The 17,999-nt window shown below is 43.7% G+C and overlaps 1 protein-coding gene across 1 annotated transcript in view; it reads left to right on the top strand.

Annotated features, from left to right (window-relative positions):
* Positions 1–17,797, top strand: part of Ptafr (platelet activating factor receptor) — a 23,111-nt gene extending 5,314 nt beyond the window's left edge. The window contains exon 2 of the mRNA XM_010632472.3: positions 14,695–17,797. Within this exon, the coding sequence (XP_010630774.1) occupies positions 14,741–15,775 (1,035 nt within the window). The 5' untranslated portion in view covers positions 14,695–14,740 and the 3' untranslated portion in view covers positions 15,776–17,797. The remainder of the gene's footprint in view (positions 1–14,694) is intronic.
* The last annotated feature ends 202 nt before the right edge of the window (positions 17,798–17,999 follow it).

The following is a 17,999-nucleotide window of genomic DNA, read 5'->3' on the forward strand; positions in this document are numbered from 1 at the left end:
TTTTTTTTTTTTTTTTTTTGTATGGGGATCGAACTTGGGTCCTTGTGCTTGTGAGGCAGGCAGTGGAACACCTGAGCTAAATCCCTGGCCTGAGTCTCACTTTTTGAAGAGAAATCTCAACTCTTTCAGAGGCTCACAGGAGTAGATTTTTCTTGGTGGGTGGTCTTTTTCTTCAGACAATTCAAATGGAACTGTTTCATTCTACAAAGATGAATCCAACCATCTGTCTCCACCACCTTCACTGCAGTGGCTGAGGCAAGGATCACTGAAAAGGAGACCTTCCATATTGGCTTAAATTGGTCTGCTGGAGTCCCTCTCCAAGTTTTAGGAGCACTTGGTCTCCAGGATGGACAGTAGGTGGTCTGTCTAAGCCAGGAGCTAGCAGGACTCTGTTCCCATACATTTGGATAGCCTGTTGTACTTGGCTCAGATTAATGAGATTTTGTAAGAGTCTCATGGTCTCTGGGTCTAATGTCACAGCAGAGGATAGAAATGGTCTCCCATATAATATCTCAAAAAAATTTTTTTGGTACTGGGGATAGAACTCAGCCCTTGTGCTTGTGAAGTAGGCAGAGGAACCACTGAGCCAAATCCTCAGCCCTAATATCTCAAATTTAATCCAGGTTTGGGGATGTTCCATACCCTTATATGTGCTACTGGTAGCAATCAGAAACAGGACTCAGATGTCTCTTGGCAAAGTGTTGCCAGAGCTTGCTTTAGGGTCTGGTTGGCTCTTTTCAGAAGTTTGAGGATTATTTTCTCTGTAGGATTTTTATAGCTTGTCACTATGTCCCCCGAGGAAGTTCCCATAATGATTCCTCAGGAACTAGGAATAATGCTAGGGTCTTAAGGGGTTGTGAAGCTACCATTTTGCTTTCTTATCAGCCTTTTGATTTCTCAAGGAGACTTCAGATATGTTTCCACTTTTTTTTTTTTTTTTGAGACAGGGTCTTACTAATTTCCTGCTTGTGCTTTATAGATGACTGCTTATTAGTAAGCCTCTTTATTTTCAGATTACTGCAGGGACATGTAGCACCAGAAAGCCATATTTGGAGTCTTTATGGATATTTAACTTTTTGCCTTTTCCTAATATCAATTCCCAAGTAAGAGCTATTAGCTCTGCCTTTTGAGCAGAAGTTCCTAGGGAAGAGGTTTAGCTTCAGCGTTGTAATTTGACAACTGCATAACCTGCCTTTCAGTGTCCTCCTTGGACAAAGATATTTCTATCAGTGAACCATACCTCCTCAGGATCTTGGGGGGGCAGATCTTGATGTCCTGCCTTACTTGAATAGGTCTGGGAGAACACTTGTTCACAAAAGTGGCTAACTTCAGGGTCTGTGGGCATCAAAGGGGCAGGGTTAAGGGTAATGCAAATTCTTGTAGTAACTTCAGGGATGTCTAAGAACATGGCCTCATATTTGGTAGGCCATTCCCCTGTTAACCACAAGTAACCTTTTTCTCCAGAATAGCTCTGACCTGATGGGAAGATAGGATGACTTCTAGTCTCTACTGTGAAGTCTTTTGTTAGCATAGCTGTAGCTGCTACTACTCCTAGGCAAGGTGGCCATCCAGCAGTTACTCCATCTAACTTTTTTTGCAAAGTATGCCACTGGATGGGGTTTTTGTCCCAGTCTTTGAGTCAAGACCCCCAAACCAGTTCATGAAGCTTTTCTCTTGTGTTTTCTTTTTTTTTTTTTTTTTTTCCTATTTCTTCTTTCATTCTTTTCTTTTTCCAGTTCTAGAAATTGAACCCAGGGCCTCATGTGTACTGGGCAAGTGCTCTGCCACTGAGATATATGCCTACCCCTTCTATGTTTTCTTCTAGGAGTTTTATTGCTTCGTGTCTTTAGTCCATTCTGAGTTAACTTTTCTTTTCCTTCCTTTCTTTTTTTTTAGTGAATATAAAATTTATTTAACATTCAAACTTCATTAAGGCATGTGCAATATGGCAATTTTACTGGGGATTTACCCTACCGGGGATATGATTGCTTGCTGGGGCTTAGCAACAGGGTCCAGTTCACACTTAGCACTAATTACTTTATTGAATAAATACAATACCAAACAAAATGCATTCAAATGCTTTCTTTAAAAAATCAGTTTTAAAGGCCTTTCTACTCAGGCTAAAGACAAACACAATAAAGGCAAATATGCCAGTTTAACATAATTGGCTGATTTTATACAGCATTTATATCTTTTAGTCCACAGTATATTAATTATTAAGTGAAAGAGAACATCTAATACAACCATTTCTACAGAACTAGGAAATAAATTTCTAAGAAAGATTTTACAGACCTCAACTTTTATACCCACCCCAACAGTCTAACTCTAAAGAGGATAAAGCCAATGACTTTCCTCACAAGAGCTCGTGACTCATGTCGCTTTGCTAGCAAAATCTGTATTTCTGATCCATTATGAGCATTGAGAGAAGAAGATTCAAAAACTCTCAAAGAAGCACAATGCATGTTGTGATCTACCTATTCAGCAACAGTGAGCACTGCATTAAAAACTACGTCACCCCAGGAATTACATAAAGTCAGCCACATTCATGGGCATCTCCTCCACTGTAGTATTGTAGGAAGTCTCAGTGTCACGAAGAATCCTCTTGTCTTCTTCAGTAACAAAGTTTACAGCCATAGCTTTCCTCCCAAGTGGACCCCTTCCACCAATCTGACTCACTCTTTATTCAAACAGTGTGCTGTCTTGCTTATGACTCCATGTCCTAACTTATGTCAACACCACTTCTGAGTACCATCTTGTCATCAACTGCTGCTATCTATGCCTGTGAATATAATTTTCATGATTGGTAGGTAGATGATAGCTTATAACCAAAGACACTTGTTGCACATCAATCCCATGACCCAACAAATCAGTAGTGATCAGAACTCGGCTTGACCCTGATCAGAATTCCCTCATGATAACATCTCTCTCCTTCTGATCCATGTCACCATGCTGTATGCAAACAAACGAGCCTCAATTCAAGAATCACCTGTTAGGTCAACATTTAGTTTTAACATGTATGAGACCAAGTGTCTCTGGCTGCTATGTAGGCATAGCAGACAGGTATAGATAAGAAACAACTTTTTTTTTTTTTTTTTTTTTTTTGGTACTGGGGATTAAATTTGGGTCCTTGTGCTTGCAAAGCAGGCGGTGGGTGAAACGACTGAGCTAAATCCCCAGCAGAAACAACTTTATTTTGAGCAGGGGAACGACAGCACAGCACTCAACAGCTGTGTTATAGTCTTAAACTTGGTTCTGAGTTAATTTTTCTATATGGTATAACATAAAATTCAGTCTTCCTTTTGTTTCAAGTGTCTAGTTTTTCCAATGCCACTTGTTGAAGAAACTATAATTTCTTCATTGTGTAGTCTTGGTATCCTTGCAGACTATTTGACCTTGTACCTGGTTGATCTTTGGGATCTCTATTGATCTGTATTTATGCCAATATTGTACTGTTTTGATTAAGTAGCTTTGTAGTATATTTTGAAATCAGAAAGCATGAAGCCTCTAGCTTTGGTTTTTTGTTGTTGTTGTTTTGGGTTTTTTGTTCATTTGTCTTTTGTGGTTTTATTTTTGTTTTTTTGAGACAGAATCTCATTTTGTAGTTCATTCTGGCCCTGAACTTACTATGGACCCCAGGCTGGCCTTGAACTCATGGTGATCCTCCTGCCTCAGGCTCCTGAATACTGGGATTATAGGTGTGTGTTATCTTGTCTGGCCAGCTTTGTTCTTTTTTTGTGTGTTTGTGCTGGGGATCAAACTCAGGACTTTGTGCTTGCGAGACAGTCAGTGGAACTACTGAGCTAAATTCCTGGCAGCTTTGTTCTTTTTTAAGATTGTTTTGGCTGTGTTAGCTCTTTTGAGATTCTATTTGAATTTTAGACTTTTTTCTATTTCTGTAAAAAAATGACAGTGAAAATTTAAATTACATTGAATCTATAGATTGCTGTGGGTAATATGGACATTTTAACATTAAATCTTCCAGGCCATGAACTTGGCATGTTATTCTATTTTGTTGTGTCATCTTAAATTTCTTTCAGCAATGTTTTATAGTTTTCAGTGTACAGCATGTTTTGCCTTCTTGTTTAAGCTTATTCCTGTTTTATTCCTTTATCTTCTATTGCAAATAGTATTGTCTTCTTCATTTCATTTTCTTTTAGGTTCATTTAAAATTTTTCATTTTGAGCTGGGCGTGGTGGCACACGCCTGTAATCCCAGCACTGGGGAGGCTGAGGCAGGAGGATCGCTGTGAGTTCAAGACCAGCCTGGGCTACATAGTGAGTTCCAGGGCAGTCTCAACTACATAGTGAGACCCTGTCTCAAAAAAACAAAAACAAAACAAAGCAAAACAAATTTCATTTTGCCATTAAGTAAATGGAGACTCACGGTCATAATGCGTGTGTGGGTTCAGAGAGGATTTGATTGCTGCTCCAGGTCTGCCAGGCAGGAGTTAGATGGGCGCAGAGCAGACCTTGCAGTCTTTTTGCCCCATTTTCTTCCTGACTTAAGTGAGCAAAGGTAAAAGCAGGGTCCCCAGCAAGCAGCATCTCTTCCTGGGTCCTTATAGCATCTGGAGCTCCTGTTTTCAGGACAGGCTTGTGAACGGAAGAGTTGGCTAAGGAGTGGCTGGCATCCAGCAGGCCCACAGCTTGCTTAGGAGACTCAGGATGGTCTTTGGAGTTCAAGATCCCTGCCTGCTGCTTCCCACCTGAGTGACTACAGATAAGTCTGTTCTTTTCTCTAACCTCAATTTCTTCCCTGGAACAATAGACATCTTCTATGGAAAAATGGGTGTAAAGCCCATCTTACAAAGCTGATTTAAGCAGGAAATATGATCACGGATAAGAAATGTCTGTACGTCCCCGTGGGAAGTGGTGCCCAGCGCCCTGAGTTTAAGTGGGCTCTCTCTGTCTCCCTTCATCTGTACACTCCTTACAGAGCATGGAGTCTTGAAGCTCATATGGAGCTTGTGTGTGTCCTGGAACCCCAGTCTGTGGGTAAATGTACCCTCAGGCCTGTGGAGCTTCAAGGAGCTGCTGGTACAAGAAATATAGATGAACTTGGGTATGTCTAATTTATATCTATAGTATTTAGACATTTCTGTCCGTTTTCTTCTTAGTTTGGTATTCAAAAAGTTTAACATTTTTTAGACTTTTCTATTCTTGGCCTTAATTGACTTCACAAATGTTAGGGGCTGCCATGATTGGTGAACCCAACTTTGTGTCCCACAGTCTGCCCTGGGGAAGTAACCCGCATGGATTTTCCTCTGCCAGTTCCGTGTGGTCTCCCTTCTGACCAACGAACAAGGGATGGGAGTCCCTCCTCCAGGTTCCCAAGGGGCAGAGAATGTTCGTGGGGTTGGAGGACAGGACTGCGAAACAGTGGTTTGAGCCTGTGCCTCCTCCTTCCTCCAAATGCTCAATCTCTTCCTAAGCCTTTGAAAGCTTCGTTGGCATTAGCTGGAGGCCCTTTCTGGAGCTGGTGGGAAAGGCTGTGTGTGGGTCAGAGTTCCCTGGCCCATGGTTACCCGTATGTAGCCTGCTATTCTGGTTCCAAGCGGCTGGGCCAATAGGAAGAGGCCTGGCCATATGTGGCTCAGGTCCCGATCTAGCCATTTTGCATTCTTATCTTCAGAACACTCATTAAGACTGTAAGATTTTGAAAATGAAGAACTAGAGACTCAGAGAAGTGAACTTACTTTAAACAGCGAGTAAATGGTGAACCTTTTCTTCCCACCCTGACCCACTCCCATTTTACTTACCCCAGATAAACTGTACACATAATCCCACACCCACACACATCCCTGGGACTGGGGACTGAACACAGGGCTTTGCTACATCCCCAGCCTGCTTGCTTTTTCCTTCTTTTTTTCTTTCTTTCTTCCTTCCTTCCTTCCTTTCTTTTTAAATTTTTTATTTTATTTTATTTGCAGAACCGGAGATTTAATTTCTTTTTTAAAATTTTGAGACAATGTCTCGCTAAATTGCTAAATTGCCCAGAGTGGGTTTGAACTTGCAATCCTCCTGTCTCAGCCTCCCAGCATTCTAGGATTACCGGTGTGCACCACAATGCCGGTCTAGGTACAGGTATCTTTGTGCCAGGCTCCTTGAACAGTTGTCAGTGACTTAATTCACTCTCTAGTGAGAGTAAAGAGATGAAAAAGATCAAGTCCTTGCTTTCAAGAAGCTCCAAGTCTGGTAAAGAAATAGCCACAGAAATCAGTATTTAAAACAGATTAACAGGGCATAGCAGCTCATGCCTGTAATCCCAGCACCCTGATAGGCCAAGGCAAGAGGATTGCAAGTTTGAGATGAACCTGAGAAGCTCCATGACACCCATCTCAAAAAGAAAAAATAAAAATGGGCTGGGGATGTAGCTCAGTATGAAGTTTCTGGATACCAAAAAAGAAAAATAAAAATGTCAGATACTATTCTGAGGAATGTACCCACTGCTATAGTGATCCAGAGAAGGAAGCAACTCCTGTCTGTGGCTCGTTCTTTTTTTTTTTTTTTTTTGCGGTACTGGGGATCGAACTCTGGTCCTTGTGCTGGCAAGGCAGGCCACCGAACCGCTGAGCTAAATCCCCGGCCCCATGGCTAGTTCTTAAAGGGCAAGTAAGATTTTTCTAGGTAAAGCAGTGGGCACAAGGCATGTGCAAAGGCACAGATGTTTGAAAAGAGTGGGAGTTTTACAGAGGCAGCAAGCCGTTTCTCATGGGTAGGATAGAGGATGAGCAGCGGGGAATTGTGGGAGATGAGTGGGAAAGGAGCATGGACTTTATTTTGGGCCATTAGGAGCCATGAAAGGTGTTAGATCAGATGAGTATGGAGCTGGTGTGTGTTGAGCATAGCACTTCTCAGGATGTAATGTGTACACAAATCACGTTTTTTTTTCCTTCGGTACCAGGGGTCAAACTCAGGACCTTGCCCTTGCCAGGCAGGCATGGTGCCACTGAGCTACATCCCAAGCCCTACAAATCATTTGGGAATCTTGTTAAAATGTAGATTCATTTGTTTGAGCCAGGATCTCATTATGTAGTTCAGGCTGGCCTTGAACTTACTGTGTAACTCACACTGGCCTCAAACTCATGGTGATCCTCCTGCCTCAGTCTCCTGCATCCTAGGATTACAGGTGTTGGCCACCACACCCAGCAGAAATGAAGATTCTGATGCAGCAGATCTGGAGCAGGACCCAAGAGTCTGCATGTCTAATAAGTTTGCATGTAATGCGGATGCTCTGGTCCAAGGACCTCGATTGGAATAGTGAGGTGGTAGAGAGCTCCCTCGGCCTTGTGGGATGGTTGCTCAGGGGAGCAGGCAGTCTGTCCATTGCTAGGGATTTGTTCTCTTAACAAGTATTTACGAAATTCCCGCTCCGGTGAAGCTCTCATCGAGTGCTAGGGTTGGAAAGAGGAATTGAAAATGCCACTCACTGCCTGATGCCGCTGATCCCCCTACTCTCTCCCTCCCGCCTTCCCTCCCTCTTTTTCTGTCTTACTCTCTCTTTTCTTTTCTTTCTTTCTTTTTCGGGTTTTGAGACAGAGTTTTGCTCTGTAGCTCAGGCTGGCCTTGAACTCACCCTGCAGCCTAGGCTGGCCTCAAACTTGCAGCGACCCTCCCGCCTCAGTCTTCCGAGTGCCTGGGATTTCTATAAGCAGGTGCCACCTCTTCAGGCTCCCTTTCAAAATGGTCTCTCTCTCTGCCTCACCTCCTGCCCTCTCTTCCCTGCCCATCGACTGGAGAGAGTCTAGTCGCATTACTTACACTGCATCAACCTGAGATTTTTCCCCAACTTTACAGAGGTGCGAAAGTGATCGGTAGAAACCATACTTCGAATTTTGAATTTTGATATTTCCTGGGTGACAGCATCAGGTACAACACTCTCTCACAGGATCCACAAGAAGGAAATGATTGATGCTCCTTGGTAAGGTGTTGCTAAGTTGCAGTGTGCCCTAGGTTAGGTGCGGTAAATGAATTTTCATTTATGCTAGCTTCAGCTTTTGGTGGGTTCATCAGGGTGTAGCCCCGCTGTGAGTCGGGGGCAGCTATGCACATTCCTTTGCTCGACATTCAAGGCCCTTCCTGAGTTGACCTACTCACTTGCTTAGCTCTTTCTCTTCTCACCCACCTTGGAATTTACATTTTGGCTAAACAGAATGAAAGTTGCTCTTAAGCAATGACGCACCTCTTCTCCTGCTCTCTCAGGCATCTGCAGTGCTGGCCCCTCTGCCTGGACCTCCTGTCCTTGCTTTATCAGGCCGGGTCCTTGTATCTCCCTCAGCTCAGGCAGGAGGCTGTTTGTCAGCCTCAAGACGGGGTGACAGGTGACGTCTCTGAATCCCCACCACACCTGCTATGTCCTTCATCAGGGCTCTTACCACATTGTGTGACTTGCAAAGTGGGCTGTGAGTCCAGGGCAGGGACTGGATCTGCCCCCCACCCAGTCCTTAGCAACCCGCTGCAGTCAGGAGCCCAGAGTTTTGTCCAGTGAATGCACAAATGAGCAACTACATTGGTGTTGGTGAGGGGGGACCCGTGTGTTTTGTTCTCATGCTGAGATATTTTTCTGTTAACCAAAATAGATGCAACAAATATACATAATGAAGAAAATATATTTAGGGCTGGGGATTTAGCTCAGCGGTTCTGCCGCCTGCCTCGCAAGCACAAGGACATGAGTTCAATCCCCGGTACTAAAATAATTTTTTTTGAGATTACATGTGTGTGCCACCCTGTCTGGTTCAAAAGTTTACTTATTTATTTTTTTGGTGGCACTGGGGATTGAACTTAGGGCCTGAGGCATGGTAGGCAAGTACTCTACCTATTGAGCTATCTCTCCAGCCCAACATCAAAATTTTAAATGAAGGCAGAGCCACAGTAGAGGCTGAGGCAAAAGAATCACTAATATTCCTTTGGATTTTTAAAAATATTGCATTAAAATATTATTTATCTTGATTGCTGAACATTTGCTGCCGCCTTAAACTTTATAACCATTGGCTGCCTTCCTGCCTCACCTTGGTCCTGGCCCCGGGGGGAAAGACCTTTTCAACGGGCCAGGACAGGCATGGTGGAGGCAGTGGCACCCGGATGTCCTGGGTTGGGTCCAAGGCGAGAGACTTTCTGGAAATAACTGTCTTCATCCCAATGAGCCGGATTCCAAACCAAGAAGGCACTTGCTGCATGTGTGGTGGGTAGGGACACAACTTCCCTGAAGACCCAAACTGAGCCTGTTGTCCTGCTCAGCTAGTGCTGAGTGTATCTCAAGCCTCTCAGAAAGGGCCAGGCCAGGAAAGCCTCCTCCCCTCAGGCACAGGAGAGTGTGACTAGGCCTGGTGAGCCTGAGCCTAATATATTGTAATTCTGTGAGGGCCCAGCAGGAGGAAGAAACAAGGCCAGTCCCAGATGAATGGGCATTTTGGGCTCAAATCAAAGGGAGGCCGAGACTGTGGAGCAGTGATACTCAAATTCTTTGGTTCCGAGAAATTCTTTCTACCCTTGAAAATTATTGAGGGCCTCAAAGGGCTTGCGGTTATATGTGTTATAGCTATTAGTGTCTACGGTGTCAAGAAATAAAACGGACTGGGTGTGGTGGCGCACACCTGTAATCCCTGGAGTTTGGGAGGCTGAGGCAGGAGGATGGCAAATTTCAGGCCAAATTTCCCCTGTTATATCAGGGGAACATGATATGTCTTATTAATGAGATGCTCATTCTGAGCAATTTAACAAGATGCTGTTTCAATTTTGTATTTTTGTTGGTACCAGGGATCGAACTCGGGTTCTTGCACTTTTGAGACAGGCGGTGGAACCACTGGGCTAAATTCCTGGCCCTTTTTCAAAATTTTAAAAAATAGGGCCAGAGATGTAGCTCAGTGGTATCATACCTGCCTAACAAGAGCAAGGTTCTGAGTTCAATCCCTGGTACCAGAAAAAAAAAAAAAAAAAAAGGCTGGCTCTATAGCTCAGGTATAGAGCACCCCTAGGTTCAATACTTAGTACCACAAAAACAAACAATTAATCTCCTCAAAAAATAAAAACACCACTAGGGCTGAGGATATAAGCTAAGTGATAGAGTGCTTGCTCTATCCTGAGTTTCATTTCCAGCCTTGAAAAAAAAAAAGTATGACTGGCATTCTAAAATAACTTCATTTTTAAACAAACAAATCCAAAGATAGATTCTTTTCATCTTAACATAAATAACATTTTTAGGGAAAAAATGAGATTTTCTAAAACAAACTATTTAGAGAAAAGTGGCATTTATTTACATTGTCTATAAACCTCTTTAGTGTTAGGCTTGATAGAAGACAGCTGGATTCTCATCTGTGTCTGCATTTAATATGTTGTGCTATGTTTTGTTTTTTTTGTTGTTTGTTTTTTGAGACAGGGTCTCATTATGTAGTTCAGGTTGGCCTTGGACTCACTATGTAGCCCAGACTGGCCTCAGACTGATGGTGATCCTCCTGCCTCAGCCTCCTTAGTGCTGGGATTACAGGCGTGTACCAACTTTTTTTTTTTTTTTTTTTTTTTTAAATTCAACACAGATCCTTAGAACTGAGCTACATGCCTGGTCCTTTTTGTTGGTGGTGCTGTGATGAAACCCAGGTCCTCGGATTTGGCAGGACTGAGCTATGCCTGTAGTCTTGTAGGATATTTTTCACAATTGAATTCAGATTATGTGTTTGGGGCAAGAATACTCAAGTGATGTTGTATTTTTTTTTCAGCATGTTACATGTTATATTAGGGGAACATGATATGTCTTATTAATGAGATGTTCATCCTGATGATTTGGTTAAAATTTTATCTGGATTTCTCCCTTCATACTCTTTTAAATTGTATTTAAAATATTTAAATTACCCAGGCACAATGGTGTGTGTGTGTGTGTGTGTGTGTGTATGTATGTATGTATATATGTATGTATGTATGTATGTATCATAGCTACCTGAGAGGCCAAAGGGGAAGGATCACAGATTTGAGGCCAGTCTGGGCCACTTAGTCAGAACCTGTTGCAAAATAAAATAAAAATAAAAAGCTGGGGATGCAGCTCAATGGTAGAGTACATTCCTACCATATATAAGGCCCAGGGTTCAATCTTCAATACAGCAATAAGGAAAGAGAGAGAGAGAGATAGAGAGAGAGAGATAAGGCTGAGGCAGACAAATTGCAAGTTCCAACCCAACCCGAGAAACTTAGCAACTTCATGAGACCTTGTGTCAAAGTTCTTAAAAAGTTTAAAAAGGAGGGCCAGGGGTTTAGCTCAGTGGTTCCGTTGTCTGCTGTACAAGCGCAAGGTGCCGAGTTCAATCCCTGGCACCACAAAAAAAAAAAAAAAAAAAAAAAAAAAAGGCTGAGATTGTAGCTCAGAACAAAAGCCCTGCATTCAATGCCCCCAGCACTGCAAAAATATATACATAGATAGAAATAAAACAATAAATTGCTAAGATAAGTGCTCCTGAAAAGTTCAAACAAAAGTTTATTTAGAGCCAATAAACTTCTCACTAAGCTTTTTTATAATAGATAAATTAAATAAACCTCTAATTTTTAATTTAAATTTTATTTTATCCCCTCCCTCTGGTGTACAAAAGCTTTGTTTCCATTTTTCCTTCTATTTTCACTTTTTTCTTGCCCCTTCCTTCCTTTTTCCCTTCCCCTTCCCTTGTTCCCCTTCCCCTTTGAACATTTTCTTCGCATTTCCCAATATCTATTCTACATTTTAATCCTTATTTCCACTTCCAGTTTCTCACACCAGAGAAACAATACAGCATTTAAACATGTGTGTCCGATTTATTTCACTTAAGAATATGGTCTCAAGGTCCATCAATTTAGCTTATAAGTGTCTGCTAAAAAAATATGATAATGTCTGCTAAAAAGTCCACCCTTCTTTATGGCAGAGTAGTACTCCATTGTATTAAAAAACCCACATCTTCCTTATCCATTTATCAGTTGATGGGCATTTGGGCTGTTTCTAAGATTTAGCATTAGAAACTGTTCCACTATAAACATGGGTATGTATATATTGCTGTGGTAGGATGCTTTTAATTCTTTTGGGAAGATACCCAAGAAGAGGTGTACCTGGGTCAAATGGAACCTCTAGCTTTAGTTTTTTAGAAATCTCCGCACTGATTTCCACAGTGACTGCACCCAGTCTGCACTCCCACCAACAGTGGAGCAGCGTTCCTTTTTCCCCACAGCCTCACCAGCATTTGTTATTGGTTGATTTCTTGATAGCAGCCATTCTTTCTGGAATGAGATGGAATCTCAGCGCTGTTTTAATTGGCATTTCACAAATGACCAGTGATGTTGAACGTTTTTTCACATATTCATTTGCCATTTCTACTTCATCTGAGAAGTGTCTTTTCATTTCAGATGCTCATTTTTGGACTGGAAATAAACCTCTTATTAAGCTTACTTCTCAGGGGCTCCTTACCACTGCCAACCCATTCATACACACATATGTAATTAACTCATACCAAACATCTTCTGTAACTTTTTGTTTCTTTTTCTTTTTTTTTTTTACATAATAGTGCTATCCAAGGACAGCTTTCCATGTCAGTAGTCTTAGACCTAACTCATTCTTTTAATGTCTGGCTAATGTTTCATTCTGCAAATAATTCTGATAGTACACTTCTCTGTATTTCCAGGCTTTTCATGAGCATCTAAATTATTTATTTTGAGTTAATTTAGGGCTGGGCTAGTTGGACCTACTAGCCGCATTGAAATTGTGTGCAACTTTATTTTATGTGTGTGTGTGTGTGTATATGTGTGTGTGTGTGTGTGTGTATGTATATATATGTATTAATTCACTTATGGTGCTGGGACTTGAACACAGGGCCTTGTGTATGCTAGGCAAGAGCACTACCACTGAGTTCCAGATCTTAAATTAGCTATTATTATTATTATTATTTGCTACTGGGGATTGAACTCAGGACCTTGCACTTGAGAGGCAGGTGGAGGAACCACTGAGCTAAATCCCCAGCCCTTGTTTTTGTTTTTTGAGACAGAGTCCCACCAGACAGTTCAGGCTAACCGTGAACTCACTATGTAGCTCAGGCTGGCCTCGAACTTGTGACCGTCCTCCTGCTTCCCAAGTGCTGGGATTACAGGTGTGCACCACCATGCCTGGCTAAATTAATTTTTATTTTTATTTTTTGAGACAGGAACACATTATGCAGTCCAGGCTGGCCTTGAACTCACAATGTAGCCAAGGTTGGCCTCAAACTTGCAGCAAAACTCCTGCCTCAGCCTCTTGAGTGCTGGAATTATAGGTGTCTACCGCCACACCCAGCTGAATTTTTGTTTGTTTGTTTGGTACCTGGCATTGAATTTAAGACCTTGTGTTTGCCAGGTGGGAGGCGGCACCACTGAGCTAATCCCTGGCCCTAAATTATTTTTTAATATAGAACAAATTTACTATTAAGTTTTTTTAAAAAATGGTACCCAGGAATGAACTCAGAACCTTGTGCTTGTGAGGAAGCCATGGTGCCACTGAGCTAAATCCCAGCCCTACTATTAGTTTTTAAAGTTCACATCTATAGAAAAATGTTCAAATTTTATCATAAAAACTAGTTTTTATAATACAAATTTTATTCATTTATCACTAGAAATATTTCTGTAAAAACATTATTTTATGTAGAAAGGAGGAAAAAAGCTACAAGTTAAGCAGAAGATACTATTTTTTTTAAAGCAGAAGATACTATTGATTTTAGAGTCTTAAAAATATTAAAAATGGGAGTGTCTCAGTCTGTTAATTCTGCTGTTACCGGAGTTCTGGAATTCAGTGGGCTCCATCTTCAGACTCTTTCCAGGTTCTTGTCCTGAACAAAGAATTGGACAAAAACAAGCAAACATAGTAGTGACTTTTACATTTATTAAAGGTGGGAAAAGAAATACACTGTGCAGTGAACGCAAGCCAGTTAAAGCGGAAAAGTAGTACACTGTGCCAGGGGAATGGGCCCCAAGGTCAATGCCTGTCATCTTTTGTATTCTTCATTCTGACGTCAGATCTGGAATGTCCTATCAAAAACTTGCTTGATTTCATGCCAGAAGCATTGAAGGTAGCATTTTCTGATTGGTTTCAGGTGCAGGAGCTCTGTGTCCTGGAGCTCTGTGACTGACAGGTCATGCTCACTTGCCCAGCCAACTAGCCAGGCCCTCATCTCCTGACTCACTGTTTTTACAAAATACTTGAGACCGGGTAATTTACAAAGAACACAAATTTATTTCTCACCATTCTAGAAGTTCAAAATCAGGATTCAGTGTCTGGAGGCCATGGTAACTGCTTCCAAGATGGCGTCTTGAACTCTGTGTCCTTACTTGGTAGAAAGGATAGTAAGACAAAAGATAACATGAGAACCAAGACATGTCACGTAAGGGTACAATATCCCAATGATAAATACAACTGTATTGTTTGCTTTAAATGTACCAATAAACTTAAGGGTGGGGGGGAGACAAAAGATAAAAACAAAATGCACTCTTCAACCCCAAGCCCTTTTATATGGGTACTGATCCTATCTCTGAGGGCTCTATCTTCATCACTTCCCAAGGATCATATCTCTGAATACTTTCGTGGTGGGGATTAAGTTCCGACGTGAATATTTTTGAGGGGGAACTCTAACATTCAAACCACAGTAGGGAATCTTGGAATTGGTGAAGTAGGACAGTTGCTTCTTGGCTTTTTATTAATCGGAATCTTCGCATGGTCTTCCAGGCACTGCCAGGCCCCTATGACCAGCTGACTCTTGCAGCCCAGAGCCATGGAGTTAAATGACTCTTCCCGTGTGGACTCAGAGTTCCGGTACACTCTCTTCCCAATTGTTTATAGCATTACCTTTGTGCTAGGGATCACGGCCAATGGCTATGTGCTGTGGGTCTTTGCCCGCCTGTACCCTTCCAAGAAACTAAATGAGATAAAGATCTTCATGGTGAACCTCACTGTGGCTGACCTGCTCTTCCTTGTCACCCTGCCACTGTGGATCGTCTACTACTCCAACCAGGGCGACTGGATTCTACCCAAATTCCTTTGTAACCTGGCTGGCTGCCTCTTCTTCATCAACACCTACTGCTCTGTGGCCTTCCTGGGAGTGATCACTTATAACCGCTTCCAGGCGGTGAGACATCCCATCAAGACGGCTCAGGCAACCACGCGCAAGCGTGGCATCGCTTTGTCCTTGGTCATCTGGGTGACCATTGTGGCCGCTGCCTCCTACTTCCTTTTCATGACATCCACCAATGTGGTGTCTAATAAGGCGGGCTCAGGCACCATCACTCGCTGCTTTGAGCATTACAAGAAAGGCAGCAAGCCCGTCCTCATCATCCACATCTGCATCGTGCTTGGCTTCTTCATCGTCTTTTTCCTCATCCTCTTCTGCAACCTGGTCATCATCCGCACGCTGCTCACCCAGCCAGTGCAGCAGCAGCAGCAGCGCAATGCTGAGGTCAAGCGCCGGGCTCTGTGGATGGTCTGCACGGTTTTGGCGGTGTTCATCATCTGCTTTGTGCCCCACCACATGGTACAGCTGCCCTGGACCCTGGCCGAGCTGGGGAAGTGGCCCAGCAACAGCCACCAGGCTATTAACGATGTACATCAGGTCACCCTCTGCCTCCTTAGCACCAACTGCGTCTTAGACCCCGTCATTTACTGTTTCCTCACCAAGAAGTTTCGCAGGCACCTCAGCGAAAAGCTTCAAGTCATGCGCAGCAGCCGGAAATGCTCCCGGGTCACCACTGACACGGGCACCGATGTGGCCATTCCAATCAACCACCTTCCTGTCAATTCCCTCAAAGTTTAGTTCCTGCTTGTTGGGGTCAGGCCCAAAGTCTTTTCCATGAGCATCATAGTCGAGGCTGGGGGAAGAAGAGACATCTGCTGTAGTCACCTCCTCCCTGGGCACTGATGGCCTATTAAATATAAAGGCTACCTCACGCAGGCGGGGATGATGGCAGTGCTGGACTGCTAGAAAATCCAGAAGTTGAACAAGCACCTTCATCTACTTTTGGGCATGTTATGACCTCACCCTGAGCCCCTGGGTCTGATGGGGCTAGGAGGAATATGGGGGTTGGGGGCAGATTCTGAGCCACCCCCAGTTCATCCCACTAGGGTAGCAGCCTATGGCTTTGGGCAGTGACTCCCATGCACCGAAGGCAAGTGGGAAAGTGACTCTTCCCTGGCTGTGTGCAAGGATCTTTGGGGAAGTTTGATTTAGGATTGTGTCTTCCTCTTTCTACCCACAGGTACAGGTCTTTCCCTGTGGAAGTGGCCTGGTAGAATCTTCTGATTCAGCCATTAAACCTGTCCTGAAAGACAGCTATAGAAGGGAAAACATGAACAGAGCAAAAGTTAGGATGGGAGCTTGCTTCTTGCACAAGACTTGCTTCAGGCCAGATCAGCTCTGAGGGACTGGGAGAGAGGCGGCTTCTCCTCCATTTTTCTGCTTTAATACCAGACCCTGAGGAAGGACTTTCTGTGGGGCAAAAAGTGCCCTCGGCAAAATTTGAGAGTGGTCAGGCTAGGGCAACTCAAAGGGCTGAGGGTTCCATGGAAACAGCCCTTGGGCGAGGAAGAGCCTGAGATTTCTGGGTGGGAGAAGCCTGCTTGATCTCTGCTCCCAGAGGTAGCAGAGATCGTAACTTGCAGGAGCTAGAAGGGACAGTTGCAGTGGGACAGGCTGGCGGGTGTCAGCTTCTCCTGAGCACTTCTAGACACCTGTGTGTGATTTTTGGTAAGTATTCAAATGACACTCTTCTCTTTCCCTTAGCCAGGTATTTGCAGTGTGACCCCTGAAGCCTCAGGCATTGGAGGAGCTTTCCCTGGTGTCCAGTGCTCCTCAGAACTCTTCCTTCCTTCCCGCCAATGTCCCATGAACTTGGGATTCTTGTTTTCTCTCTGCCAGGGAGGCACTGGACTGCTGATTTTGACACATGTCTCCTAAAGGCCCGTCATCTGCTTGGGTCTGAGAGGATAGCTGTGAGCTGGCCCTAGCCGAAGGTGACCAGACCAGGTGGCCAGGGCAGTGTACTCAAGGTTTGGTGTCACACAGACCCAAGCTCAGTCTTGAGTTTGTCTCTTCCTGCCAAGGAACTGGGGACTCAGTTTCTACCTCTCAGTGTTGTTGCCTTTGAGGTAAAAACTACCTCACTGGGTTGTTCCGAGTAATAGAGGCTGAGAAAGACACCTCTTGGTCAGAGGGACTGCTCATCCCAGGCCCTCCCCTCTTCTCAGAACTTGGCCCCTTCAGTGCTCCAGTAGGAGCTGAAAGAATAAGAGGTGGGCATCTGGATTCAGAGGTGCTGCTTTAGGCTTTGCAGGCCGCTTACTCTGGGCTGTGAGTGCGTGCGGAGAGTGGGCGCGGGCAGGGGGTACCGCACCGGCACGACTGTGGTAGACAAAATGGCTTTGCTCACGGAGAAAATTTGCAGAGCAAAGCAGAAGCCAGAGAGAAGCGAACGGGAGCGTGGAGGGGAGAAGGGACCGATCTCGCAGGGGCCTGCTGGGTGGCTGTCCTCTGCGTGCCTTCCTTCCGTTGTGTCCCGTGAGATTGTCTTGTCGGGACACCTTCCCTTGTCTTGCTTCCCCTGCTTGGAATGAGTGTCTATTACTTGCAACTGGAAGTGCTACAAGTAAAGTGGACATCTGTGTTCTCATGCACCGTGTTTCCCGAGCATCAGCGATTGTATCTCTCCTTCAGGCCCTGCAGTGTCCGTGTATCAGCTGTAGGTTTACTTAATAAATATTGTTCTTTAAGTTTGAGTCAGTTTTTAAAACTCATATTTATCAAAAAAGAACTTATAATTGTAGATGAAAAAAATGCTACCTGCCACATCTAGAAGGTAAACATAAAAATAAAAATAAAACTATTAAAACTGTCACTCTGTGTCCTGTCTGAAGTTACCCCGTGTGCTCCAGTGATTTGCAGAGCTCGCTTCGGGAAACCCTGCTGTTATATGTATCGAGTGCCTGCAGCCTGCATTCAGTAAGTGCTCAATGAAGAATAATTGACAAGCAGGGCGTGGAGG

The sequence above is a fragment of the Fukomys damarensis genome, unplaced genomic scaffold, assembly GCF_012274545.1.
Source record: "Fukomys damarensis isolate Sample0158 unplaced genomic scaffold, DMR_v1.0_HiC HiC_scaffold_23, whole genome shotgun sequence".
In the NCBI taxonomy this organism is placed as follows: domain Eukaryota; kingdom Metazoa; phylum Chordata; class Mammalia; order Rodentia; family Bathyergidae; genus Fukomys; species Fukomys damarensis.